Source organism: Chanodichthys erythropterus, chromosome 6 (assembly GCF_024489055.1).
Source record: "Chanodichthys erythropterus isolate Z2021 chromosome 6, ASM2448905v1, whole genome shotgun sequence".
Taxonomy (NCBI): domain Eukaryota; kingdom Metazoa; phylum Chordata; class Actinopteri; order Cypriniformes; family Xenocyprididae; genus Chanodichthys; species Chanodichthys erythropterus.
The window spans coordinates 31,660,211-31,673,854 of NC_090226.1; the positions used below are offsets into that span (position 1 = coordinate 31,660,211).

At 36.6% G+C, this 13,644-nt stretch overlaps 1 protein-coding gene across 2 annotated transcripts in view; it reads left to right on the forward strand.

The window, feature by feature from the left end:
* The window catches only part of srpk1b (SRSF protein kinase 1b), a 61,034-nt gene that overhangs the window by 33,473 nt on the left and 13,917 nt on the right, over positions 1–13,644 (forward strand). For both annotated transcript variants that reach the window (XM_067388630.1, XM_067388629.1), the window contains 8 exons: positions 4,012–4,127; positions 7,330–7,438; positions 7,536–7,623; positions 7,899–7,986; positions 8,311–8,417; positions 8,501–8,666; positions 11,671–11,696; positions 11,906–12,122. In XM_067388630.1, the coding sequence (XP_067244731.1) occupies positions 4,012–4,127; positions 7,330–7,438; positions 7,536–7,623; positions 7,899–7,986; positions 8,311–8,417; positions 8,501–8,666; positions 11,671–11,696; positions 11,906–12,122 (917 nt within the window). The remainder of the gene's footprint in view (positions 1–4,011; positions 4,128–7,329; positions 7,439–7,535; positions 7,624–7,898; positions 7,987–8,310; positions 8,418–8,500; positions 8,667–11,670; positions 11,697–11,905; positions 12,123–13,644) is intronic.

Here is a 13,644-nt window from a genome sequence, read left to right on the forward strand (position 1 = left end):
GCTGAAACTTCACAGACACATTCAAGGGACACCCTAGACTTATATTACATCTTGTGAAAAAGCATTCTATGGCACCTTTAAAAACCAACATTAAAAAGAATTATAAAATTGTGGATCATGAACCTGCCTGAAAAAAAAAAATTGTGATATGATATCTTTGCCATTTCTCCCACCCCTAGTGAGAGATTTATTTTGAAACATCTTTTCAATTGGAGTAACCATCCTTGCAACCATTCAGATCAAGACCAATCAGATATCTGAATTGATTCACTGTTACAGACAGTTTGAACTGATTCATGGAGATGAATGGAACGTACCAGTTCTAAAGCTGCTTTTGCTTTCGAAGCTTACAATAGATAACTCTGCAAAACTGGACTGGGTCCTGAAAGTCCTTAAAAATCTTCAATTCAGTTTGATTTGAGTTTAAGGCCAAAAAAGTCTTAAATATTTTAAATGGGATAAGAAAAGTTTTAATAATTTAATCATTTTATCAGGTCTTAAATGGTTAGTACTCACCCTTAAGATCCGTAAGACATTCATTCATCTTGAGAACACAAATTAAGATATTTTTGATTAAATCCAAGAGGTTTATCTCCTATTGAAAGCAACATAATTACTCTTTCAAGGTTCAGAAAAATAGTAAAGACATCGTTAAAATAGTCAACGTAACTGCAGTGGTTCAGCCTTAATGTTATGAAGCGACAAGAATACTTTTTGTGCGCAAAAACAAAATAAAAATAATGACTTTATTTAAAATTAATCTCTCCCATACGCTGTTTATGTTCAGCACTTCCAGGTTCTACATCAGAATGGTGGTGTTTGAGTTAAGACTATGATGTAATTAAAATGCTTAATTTGCTTAATTTGATTTTTCCAGCAAAATCGTAACAAATATATTGAATATTAACTATATTGCCTTGCCCTGTATGCAAGAACTCTCTTTAGGAGTTTAGATTAAAGCAGTAGGGCTGGGCAGGGCTGCTGTGCTTCAACATCTGCTCTGAGCCAGGAGCACGTGTGTGTGTGTGTGTGTGTGTGTGTGTGTGTGTGTGTGTGTGTGTGTGTGTGTGTGTGTGTGTGTGTGTGTGTGTGTGTGTGTGTGTGTGTGTGTGTGTGTGTGTGTGTGTGTGTGTGTGTGTGTGTGTGTGTGTGTGTGTGTGTGTGTGTGTGTGTGTGTGTGTGTGTGAGAGTACATACAGTACATACGAGCTTCCCCTCTGACCAGCATAGCATTCATGCATACTTCCGTTAATTAACTCCCACTAGCACAGCCTCTAATTATCTGGGATCTGGCTAAATTAATTATTTTCTGGTGTAACACGCACCATGTTTCAGCCCTTAGCACACAACTACACAATCGTTTTGGACTAACAATATGTTCATTAGAATACATGTACTGTTTTTTTTTTTTTGTTTTTTTTTTTGCTAACTACAAAGTTTGCTTGCTTCAATCAAAAACTAATCAAGTGATAAGAGCAGAATTTGTAAATCCCTGGGATCTGAAGTAGATGTTTGCCATGTATTTGTTGCTGGTGGCACCTTCATTATTGAAATACCCATTGATGCACGAAGCACAAAATTGATTCGGTTGGCAAGCAGACAGAGAGAACTGTTTCTCAGTTAAAAAATTTCATGTCTATGAGAACAATCTGTGATGTTGCCTGGGATTTGTGGTGGGAAAAGTGCCTGGGATTTGTGGAAAAAGCGTTTCTCTGCTCTGGCTGTTCTGTTTAACTGCATTTATTATTCATAATTCTTGCACGTTTTTAATTCCCTCTCACCCTGTTTAGTTTGGGTCGATCTTGATGTATAGCTTCACATTTTAAAACTTACAGAAATAAGCCTGATGTGCGATCTTCACTGCATTTAATCCACTGCTTCAGACATTAATTGCGCATTGTTCATATGCCATATCAAGAATGACTAATTCAGAAAGTGTCCTTGTAAAGGCTTATGCTATTTTGGACTTGTTTCGAACTTCCAAGCCGCATTTGAAAGCCTGGTTTAGGATGCAGAAAATTACCAATTGCTTGAGAGAGATTACGCTATGCAGCGAGGCTAGCTCATCAGCGGGAACGCCACAAAGCTGCGTATCTAATCGCATTAATGCCCACTGCTGGTGCAGTCAACCATTAGAAATAACACAGCAAGTAGCATAACGTTGAAAAGGTCAACGAGATATTTAGTTATGCAGGTAGAATTAATGAATCACAAGTCTGTGATTAAAACAATCAGATTGGCAAAATTGTATAGTGTCTGGTCTCATCTTTCGCTTTGAATCTTGGCACAAGCCCCCCCCTTTTTTTTTTTTTGGCTAAAATCCTTAATTGACCCTCATCATGACATGGTGACAGGATATCTACGATTAAAATGCTCAGTCCATGTAAACGCACATTTAATTGTACACTTTGTCTTTATTGCAATTACAAAACAGGCATAGAAAATGATTAGTAATTGATATGGTATGTTTAAAGGGGTGGTTGATTGATTTCAATTTTTTAACTTTAGTTAAAGGAACACTCCACTTTTTTTGAAAATATGCTAATTTTCCAACTCCCCTAGAGTTGGAAAATTAGTAAAACAGTTGAGTTTTACCGTTTTCGAATCCATTCAGCCGATCTCCGGTTCTGCCGGTACCACTTTTAGCATAGCTTAGCATAGTTCATTGAATCTGATTAGACCGTTAGCATCGCGCTTAAAAATGACCAAAGAGTTTTGATATTTTTCCTATTTAAAACTTGACTCTTCTGTAGTTAAATCGTGTACTAAGACCGACGGAAAATGAAAAGTTGCGATTTTCTAGGCTGATATGGCTAGGAACTATACTCTCATTCAGGCGTAATAATCAAGGAACTTTGCTGCCGTTCCATGGCTGCAGCAGTGCAATGATATTACGCAGCGCCTGTGAGCCCCTGCTTGCACAGGGAACACGATTTAACTACAGAAGAGTCAAGTTTTAAATAGGAAAAATATCAAAACTCTTTGGTCATTTTTAAGCGCGATGCTAACGGTCTAATCAGATTCAATGAACTATGCTAAGCTATGCTAAAAGTGGTACCGCCAGAACCGGAGATCGGCTGAATGGATTCGAAAACGGTAAAACTCAACTGTTTAACTCTAGGGGAGTTGGAAAATGAGCCTATTTTCAAAAAAAGTGGAGTGTTCCTTTAAGGCTGTTACTGACAATCCTCATTTTGGCTGCGTGAGATTCTCCAGCTTTGTTGTTGTTGAGCAACCGAAGCACGAGCTGTTAAAGCTCCGCCCTCTTCTGGAAAGGGGTCAAAGCAGCAGTCCATTTGCATTTAAAGGGACACACACAAAAATAGCGTATTTTTGCTCACACCCAAATGGAGCAATTTTGACAAGCTATAATAAATGATCTGTGGGGTATTTTGAGCTGAAATGTTATATGCTTAAAAGGATAGCTCACCCGAATATTACTTTCTTTCTTCTGTGGACAAGAAAATTAAACAAGTGTACAAAGAAACTTTCTTTCGTATATAAAATATTATTCTTTAAAATATCATCTTTTGTGTTCCACATGAGAAAGAAAGGTATGGAATGACATGATGGTGAGTAAATGACAGAATTTTAATTTTTGCATGAACTATCGCTTGGTGCAGCAGCTCAAAAAGACTGACTGCTTTATGATCTCGCTCAGCTTGACAGCTCTTAAGATTTCCTTCACGGCTCCCGCTGAGCTACAGTGAACCAGCGAAGACCGACTCTAACTCTGCAATATCCTTACAGTCCCTTCGGTTTGCACCTGCACTGATTTATAGGTTTAATAAATAATAAATAATAGTGGTAATAAATTTTAATGCAGCAAACCCCACAAAGGATTTTCAGTTATCCCCAATAACAGCATTTTAAAGGCATTGGATAATATTTTCTGCCGCCTTGTAACTAGCGCATCTAGAATGAGATGTGTGAAGACGTTTGGCCGGAGGTGGTGGTTGCTACTCGGCCGTTGTTGCATCTGTTTTCTAATGATAAGCTCTCGTTCTCCAGGCCTGATCCCCACCCGAGGGGAGCCGCGCAGCAGCCTGACTCACTGCAGGAGCAAGATGAGGAGATCTTGGGTTCAGATGATGAGGAGCAAGAGGACCCTAATGATTACTGCAAGGGTAAGAATTTTGTGCTCCTAGTACTGGGAGAGATTAATGTGTACAGTGAAAGCCAAATTTGGATGTAGGGCTGAGCAGTTAATCAAAATATTGTTAATGAAAATCATGATATGGTTTTGAACGATTGGCAATGGCTGGAATTTAATAAAATTAATATATACGCTGCAATCATGATTCAGTGTTTTCAGTGGTTTGGTTCCTTGGAGCCAATTTCAACAGATTTGTAATGAGAATCATTTATAAACCTGTTGGCTGCTCTGTTCCCTGTGTTTTTCAGCCAAAATAAAAGCTTGCTGGTTAAAAAAAATTAAGACATAAATATTATTAAGTTTACAGTTGTACTGTAAAAAAATATATATTTTAAAAAAAATAGAATTGTCATTTAAAAATTACAATTGGTGTTTATTATATTATTTTTTATTTTACAATGAAATAATATTACTACATAATCATCATAATGATAATTATCATAATTTATAGTCATATTGATAATTACAAAATTATTTTATTGCTAAATAAAATGCATGACCCTCAAACAAGCACAAGAAAACTGGAACTTAAAACACATAAACACAATAAAACACACACATTAAATCACAATTTTCATCCCAAAATGGTGAATGAATAATCCTCAGCCATAAATAAATAAGGTCACCCTTTAGTTTAGGGTCCAATTCACCCTATTAACTAACAATTAACTATGACTTTTGCTTCAATAAACTCCTAATTACTGCTTATTAATAGTTAGGTAGTTGTTAAAGGGTTAGTTCACCCAAAATGACATTTCTGTCATTAATTACTCATCCTCATGTCGTTCCAAACCCATAAGACTTCATCTTCAGAACATAAATTAAGATATTTTTGATGAAATCCAAGAGGTTTTTTATCTCCCATTGAAAGCAACGAAATGACCACATTCAGCGTCCACAGAAGTAGTAAAGACATTGTTAAAATAGTCCATGTGACTACAGTTGTTCAACCTTAACTCCCTGAGGTCCGAAAACGCGCCGGCGCGTTTTGCAGGATTTTTTTCACATTGCAGCAAAACAGACTTAAAATACTCCGTCATTTCTTGTCATAGAGACATAAGTAATATATCAATTGAAACTATAGAATGTCTTCTTTTATTTGTGTACATTCAGAGTAGAACACAATGTTGTGCTTTTTGTAAAATAAAGAAAACTAACATGATGCGTGATCTCTCCTCTCTCTCTGAACGAAGTCCAATCTGATAGTTCTCAGAAAATGAACTGTAACTTAGTGAATACTAATGACAAAAAAAAGACATTTATGTCTAAAGAAACATTGAAATGTCAGGTTTTAAATCGTGCAAGTGCAAGTCGAAAACAAACATTCTGTGTTTATGTAATCTGTATGAAAAGAGAGCCATGTCAGAAGTCTGTGATTCAGCTCATTATCCGCTAATGCGGCCACACCCATGGAGCCAGCGCTATTCAGACGCAAATTCAGAGTCAATACATGCATTCATCGTCTCAATCGTGTATTTATTGTCTTGAAAAGTGTTTATTTGGATTATAAAGCCATGGTTAGCGATCTCTAGAGGACATGCAGTTAGTGCCGATTTACTTTTCTTCTTTATATGAATTTGTGGCCTAAAGGTGTACAGAGCGCCCTCCGGCTGCAAGTATGAATTGAAAACACAGTATCCAGCACTCATAGTGATGACAATAAATATTAGTTCTCAGTAGAAAATTGACATAAACATATACGATGATTTATTTATAAGACGATTCATACCTCCACGCATACTGTGTTTCTTGACAAAAAGTGTCTTACAAAAACTAAATCAATATATTGTTTTATATGAAGCAGACAGCATCATTTTTACATAATTCTGAAGCAAAAACTCTAGTCTACAACCTCCAATACCAAGAAGTCTTGTGAACACAGATTTAATATACTTTTTTGCCCTTATTTCAGTGACTTAAGTTTTTTGTTTTTTCAATAACCACGCAAAAACATTATTCCTTCAAAAATACAAACATGTGCATACACATTCCTCACATATTATTGTAGCCTAGTTTGTGCTGAATACATTGTAATGACACTTTTGTCATTTATATGGTTATGAACAACTGAAAAAAGCACAAATGTCAGGGCATGTCAAAACTTCTCCAAGCCCCAAATCAGCCTCAGACTCCAGAGGGTTAATGTTATGAAGAGACTAGAATACTTTTTGTGCGTTCTATGGGAGATTAAAAAAAAAAAAAACATTGGATTTCATCAAAATTATCTTAATTTGTGTTCCGAAGATGAATGGTGTCATTGTCTTACAGGTGTGGAACGACATGTGGATGAGTACTTAATGACAGAAATGCAATTTTTGGGTGGACTAACCCTTTAAGTTTAAGTATTAGGAAGGATTAAGGGATGTATGATCATGCAGAATAAGGCATTAATAGGTGCTTTATAAATACTAATAAACAGCCAATATCCTAGTAATATGTATGCTAATAAGCAACTAATTAATAGTGAGAATTGGACCATAAACTAAAGTGTTAACTTCTTTTGATGTACAAATGATATCAGTGATCTTTAAAGGGTTAGTTCACCCAAAAATGAAAATTGTCATTAATGACTCACCCTCATGTTGTTCCAAACCCGTAAGACCTCCGTTCATCTTCAGAACACAGTTTAAGATATTTTAGATTTAGTCCGAGAGCTTTCTGTCCCTCCATTGAAAATGTATGTACGGTATACTGTCCGTGTCCAGAAAGATAATAAAAACATCATCAAAGTAGTCCATGTGACATCAGTGGGTTAGTTAGAAATTTTTGAAGCATTGAAAATACATTCTGGTCCAAAAATAACAAAAACTACGACTTTATTCAGCATTGTCTTCTCTTCCGGAATCCTCTTGATGTCACATGGACTACTTTGATGATGTTTTTATTATCTTTCTGGACATGGACAGTATACCGTACATACATTTTCAATGGAGGGACAGAAAGCTCTCGGACTAAATCTAAAATATCTTAATGACATCATTTTCATTTTTGGGTGAACTAACCCTTTAATTAATTTGCATGACATTTAACAACCTGAATAACCCTGACTTGTTCATAAAAATCAAGCCCTCTTTATAATATAATTTTCCTGGTTTATATTTTGTACCCTGTTTTTCAAAAAATTGCAGATGTTGTTTCTAGCAGTGTTTTCTAATAGCGCCAACATTTTCTAGGTGGATATCACCATGTGAAAATAGGCGACCTGTTCAATGGACGGTACCATGTTATCCGCAAGCTGGGATGGGGTCATTTTTCCACTGTCTGGCTTGCTTGGGACACACAGTACGTTCACTAACCTGATGGTTTTCCTCTTCCTGTAGTACCATTTATTGTATTTCAAGTATGTGTACTTGGAGATAATTTATTGTTTTGGTTGCAGAGGGAAGCGTTTTGTGGCCATGAAAGTGGTTAAGAGCGCAGAGCACTACACAGAAACAGCACTCGATGAGATCAAGCTCCTGAGAGCGGTGAGTTACCCCGACACCTGCGCTGCCATAGAAACCATTACGATGAATTATTCGCAAGACCATTTAGTGTCAGACGAATTTGAGAGTATGCCACACTGCGGTGGGAAAGTAATAAAAGTCAGTTGTAGCCACATGGCCTCAGGAAAGTGATTTCAACGAACGAGAGTGCGGTTTATTTTGTAATAAACCAAAGAAAATGGTTTTGAAATGTTGAGCGTCTAGCCTGTAAAACTGTCTGAGAGCTATTTTCTCCAATCCCCATCTGGTGGATTCAGGTCAGGAACACAGACCAGAATGATCCCAGCAGGGAGAAAGTGGTGCAGTTATTGGACGACTTCAAGATCTCGGGTGTCAACGGGACCCGTATCCTTTTCAGTACTGCTGAAACACAGAACTGAGAACATCGCTTAAAGCTTGCATAAATCATTTTGTGAGAGATCCACAGGTGTTTTCCTAGTGTACTCTGTATTCACTTCTGTACAGGGAGCAGTTTTCAGCTGCCGCTCAATCTCTTGATCCACAGCTGTGAGACTCTGCGCTTAGCCCAGATTCAGCCCAGATCTCTCTTTTATTTGTGGAGAACAGCTTGTAATGAGCTGGAGCTTTTGGCTTGTGTTCTCTGAGGAGCTGGATGTTTGTTCTCCAGGGATACTTTCAGCATCATTTCCCTTTAACATATGCTGTCAGATGTGTGTATGGTGTTTGAAGTTCTCGGCCACCATCTGCTCAAGTGGATTATTAAGTCCAACTACCAAGGCCTGCCGCTGCCGTGTGTCAAGAGCATTATTCGACAGGTGCGTATTTTTCCGTTCATTGTCATTTAGTTTGGTTGTGCGGCAAGTCAAATGCAATTCACAGCTGTTTTTCATCTCTACAGGTTTTGCAAGGCCTGGACTACCTGCACACCAAGTGTAAGATCATTCACACTGATATAAAGCCAGAGAACATCCTGATGGATGTGAATGAGGCGTATGTCAAGAGACTGGCCGCGGAGGCCACAGAGTGGCAGAAATCTGGAGCTCCACCTCCTTCTGGATCCGCAGGTGACGCCAAGCTCTCCTCTCAGATATGCGAGAGAAACAGAACGTTTAGATTATGTATTATTAGATTATTATTTTTTAGAGTTCCTACTAGGGTCAGTAATCAAGCAAAAATGCTGCCAAAAGGTATAAAAAAAAAATACCCCAAAACATTGAAGGAGTCATAAAATGCAGTTTCAGATTTTTTGCAGTGTTAAAATGTATTTGATAGAGACTTGTTCAAAAACAACCCTTCGTTCATTAATTTCATTTTGTCAGAACTTCATGTAAATTACATAATTTTTTTATTTTAGTTGTCTAATTTTGTTTTCAGAATCGTGGGAGAACAGTGATCTGTATTTAAAAAAAAAAATGGGATGTCTCGCATCTTTGTCACCTTTTTCACTCCTGATGAGTTTGAATCCCTGAAGAAGGTTCAGTATTTATAAAAATGATAATTTTCCATCCTCATTTTCACTCTCTGTGGAAAACGCTCGATTTCAAGGGGTGTTACCTTTTGCAGAAACAGAATTTTAAACACCCATTGCTATGTTTGGCTAACTTCATCCACACCCTCCTTTACAGCATGTTGAGTTTTGATACTTGAGATGGCAAACTCTGTGATTGAGCCGTATATATTTGAGCCTGAGCCAGCAACACTCAAACACTGTGTCAACACCGGATGCGAGCGATGCAACACAATAAAAGACAATAGAGCTCATTATGAGTAGTGATGTTGTTTATGCTGGATGCGGCACGACACCACATGACAAATCCTTGACAGTGAACTGATGCTCTGTTCTATTACTGAAGTACTCCGAGTGCTTGCGCTACTTCTGATATGAAGGACAGAACATTTGCTTTGTCACGTCCAGTGTAGACATGGTGAGATTAAAAATAAATGTATTTACCTGCATTGCCTCTGAAGACAAAATGCTTGGCACTGACTCTGACATATTTAAAAAAAAAAAACTGGCAGCATGTTGAGAAAAATTCATAAAACAGTAAAGGACAAACAAGAACCATTACTTTCAGTGAGGTATGTCATTAAGAATAAACTGCAGCCATGCATTTGTAATGCTCGGATCTTAAGGAAGGCGTTTTCGGAGGTGCAGTTTCTTTAGTTTTAGAGTCAGTTTTGAGATCTGAAACCTCTTAATTGTGTAAATGTCAAGAACATTTTGAGTCTCCATTTCATGACCTCTTTAAAAATGTGGTTGCAAAAATGTCCCTGTCAAGAAATCATTGTTTTCATCTATTATTTTATCTGTTATGTAATTTAATAATGTTATGTCTATGTAGTTTAGTGTGGGGTTTAGTGCAGACAGACCTCTATGGGACCTGTAGCTATGTGCAGTTAAGTTGTTTTTGAAGGAAAAACTAAATTAAGTAAAAACAAAACCACTAAAAAGACCTCCACTGTCAAGAAAACACTCACACCGACTCCAAAACAGGAATCGGTGATTACATAAAAATCTACGATTATGGTAGACACTAGAGAGCCGTACAGTCTTGATATAGCAACTGGCCAGTTATTAAAAATGTATTCTAACAGAGTGTTCATTGGGATGTTGTATCTTTTTCATTATACATAAATAGTGTATTTGATTTATTCAAAGACCATAACTATTTTAAAAAAAAAAATGTTCTGGGAGTTGATATTTCTACACAAACGCACACAAAATTCTGATGTTGGTTCCAACAGTCATAGAACAAACTAGAAATATCACATGATACAGTATATTGTAATATGATAAATATATATATTACAAGTACCATTTCAAAGTTTGGGTAGGTAAGTTATTTTCTTTTCAAGAAAGAAAGAAAAGATTTAATTCAGCAAGGACTTGATCAATTAAATTGAAGTGACAATAAATCAATTTTTAATGTTACAAAAGATTTCTATTTTAAATAAATGCTGTTCTTTATATTAATCAAAGAACCCCTGAAAAAATGTATCATATTTCCACAAAACAGCACAAATGTTTTTACATTGATAATAATCAGAAATGTTTCTTGAGCATCAAATCATCATATTAGAATGATTTCTGAAGGATCATGTGACACTGAAGACTAGAGTAATGATGCTGAAAATTCAGCTTTGATCACAGGAATAAATTACATTTTAAGTGCTCATTCGCACAGAACTAATTTTTGCTTTGAAAAAAGTGAGATGCAGGCAATTTAATGGGGAAAGATGCAATGTCTCGAGATGCGTTTTTTTTTTTTTTTTTTAGTTTAACTGATTATAACTTGGGCTCTGCATTTTTAGAATGCCATGTCATGTGCTAGACGCTGCAAAAGATGCAAGACGTGAGCGCAACAGTTTCGCATATGTCCGTCTAGCTTGTTTACATAGAAAAACAATGGAAAAATGTTATTGCATTGTAATGGAAAAACACATTCTGTGTGAATGGCCCCTAAAACTTATTTCAAAAAAGAAAAAACTTACTGCCCCCAAACTGAATGGTACAGAATAAGAATATCTAGTTATTCTTAAAATCTTTTTTTTTTTTTTTTTTTTTTTTCTTCTTTTTTTTAAGCTAGAAATCACAAATACCTGGAAAGGTTGTGGAAATGTATTGGTCGAAAACCTCACATTTAACATTTCAACTAGGTCAGGGAGTTTATGAATGTTCTTTTACATACAATATGTTCTTATTGATCTGATTCTTAACATGAAATTGTTGTAGTACTGATATCAGAGACAATCTGCAGTTTTATTTAGCTGTAACTGAGTAACTTCACATCCATTCATCTCCTCTGAGAGCTCAGCATAGAACATCTCCATTGATACATTATGCAGAGTGACGTAAAGTCTGCGGGATGTTTCTAAATGAAGAGCAGTGACTCATGTGCTCCTCTAAACAACTGAAGGATGACAAATTCCCATAGTTTGAATGTCTGGAGAAGCTCATGTGCACTACTTTTGCAATATCCAGCTGATTGATTGACTTTGATTGACATTGATTGTGCGCAACAAGATACTGATGTTGTGTTCTCTTTTTATCTTCTTCCTACGCTGCAGTGAGTACAGCTCCAGCCCCAAAACAAGTAAGTGTTCCTCTGAGAAGTTTTGGAGCGTGTTTATCAGCAGCAGATTCACACACAAATGGCTGTGAAATCGCCAGATTTAACTTGTAACTGTGCCACATCTTTTATTCATAAAAACAACTGCTTTTGTACACTCAAACCCTTCTTGCATTGTTTGTCTCACTGGATTATTTAGAAGATTAGAAAAGTCAAAAGATTCTCTCCTTCAGATGGCTAAAATGTCCAAGAACAAGAAGAAAAAGATGAAGAAGAAACAGAAGCGTCAGGCTGAACTCTTGGAGAAGAGGATTCTGGAGATCGAGGGACTGGAGAAAGGCCCTGATGGAGGAGAGGAGGAAGAGGAGGATGAAACGGAGACGCCCGACAGCACCCCATCAGTCCCCAGCAGTCACACACTGCATGACATCACAGCTGAGGCCACACTGGGTGAGTGATGAGGAACTCAAACACTTGATTATTAGTACTGTTAGAGCAAGGCATCACTTGACTTGGGCCAGAACCTTGAACACTTTTCCTGATTCGATTCTGATTCACAAGCTCTCTATTTGATTCTGAATTTGACTTGATTCTGAATCATTTAGGTGTAATTTGCTTACTCTTTAAAGAGATTCTCTCAGAGTTAACGCTGCAAATTATACAGGGCAATTAACATTACAACTTAGTACAATATATATATATATATATATATATATATATATATATATATATATATATATATATATATATATATATATATATATATATATATAATCCGTATTTATAATTCATTGCTCAGCAGCCACTGTGGCTAGTGGTTTTCCAAAGTTACTATCCACTCAGCATTTTCACTGGCCACAATTTCGATATCAATACCATGAGGAAAAACTTCCATATAGATATTTTTAAGCAGGTATATTAGGTTGCTGTCACTTTTAAGAAGCACAAATCCATTATACTATTCTTTCTCAGTTGTTTACATTCACTTAAAACAACTGTGTTTACATGAATACTTGACAAGACTGGCATTTTGACATTTGTGTGCATTTGACTGTTTAAGTGCAATAAGCAGCAAAAAACAACTCAATTTAGTATTTTTATGTGCTGCACTTTGGGTGTGAGCACACAATCTGTGGTAATGAGTCAAATTATGTGCAATACATGTAATGTCACACCGAAATTCAAGCTCTGTAACACCAACAATATTAATCTGGAGCAAATGAAACAAGTGAGTGAAGGGAGGTGGGTTTGTGTGTCGACTCGCTTTTGGAGAGATGTGAGAGAGAGAGAAAGATCAGCTGGTATTGTGTATCTATTCTGTGGAAAATTAGTATTGGAAGCGAAAATAGAGTATCGAAAAATCTATTTTTGACAACACTAAATTGCACTTAATTTATTATTTCCGATGCCCTCTTAAAAGATTACAATTGAAAAATATATAGCCTATAAAATTCAACCCTCCAGAGTGGCTAGAAATCCGCCCACATTTGGCTGGTTGGAGGGTGAGAACTTGATGTTGATTCAGTAACTGCAATGACTGAAGCAAACTTCTGACTTTGCAAGTCTTTCTTAAAAACCATATACAAATGAGTGGCTCAAAAGAGTAATTTGTTCATGCACTGAATAATTTGGATTCACTAAACAGAACCGGTTCATAAGAGAAATTTGTGAATTGAATTACAATGGCTGAGATTTTAAGAGTGTTAGATTGTTCAAATAAAGATTGCTGTTAGTAGAAAAACAATATTTTTACCTAGCCTTAGTAAGCCAGCACCTAGCAACCGCAGATCAGAGCACCTTAGCAACCACTTAGCAATGCTCTGACATCAGCAACACCTTAGCATGATATCGTCAAGCACAGGCAAACACTGCAGTTGTTAATGCAGTTAATTACATCATTGTTAACTGCCACAGTAGATGTAGATATCTGTGCGATATCTGTACTGTTGCAGAATCTCTGCTGCTCTTCTCT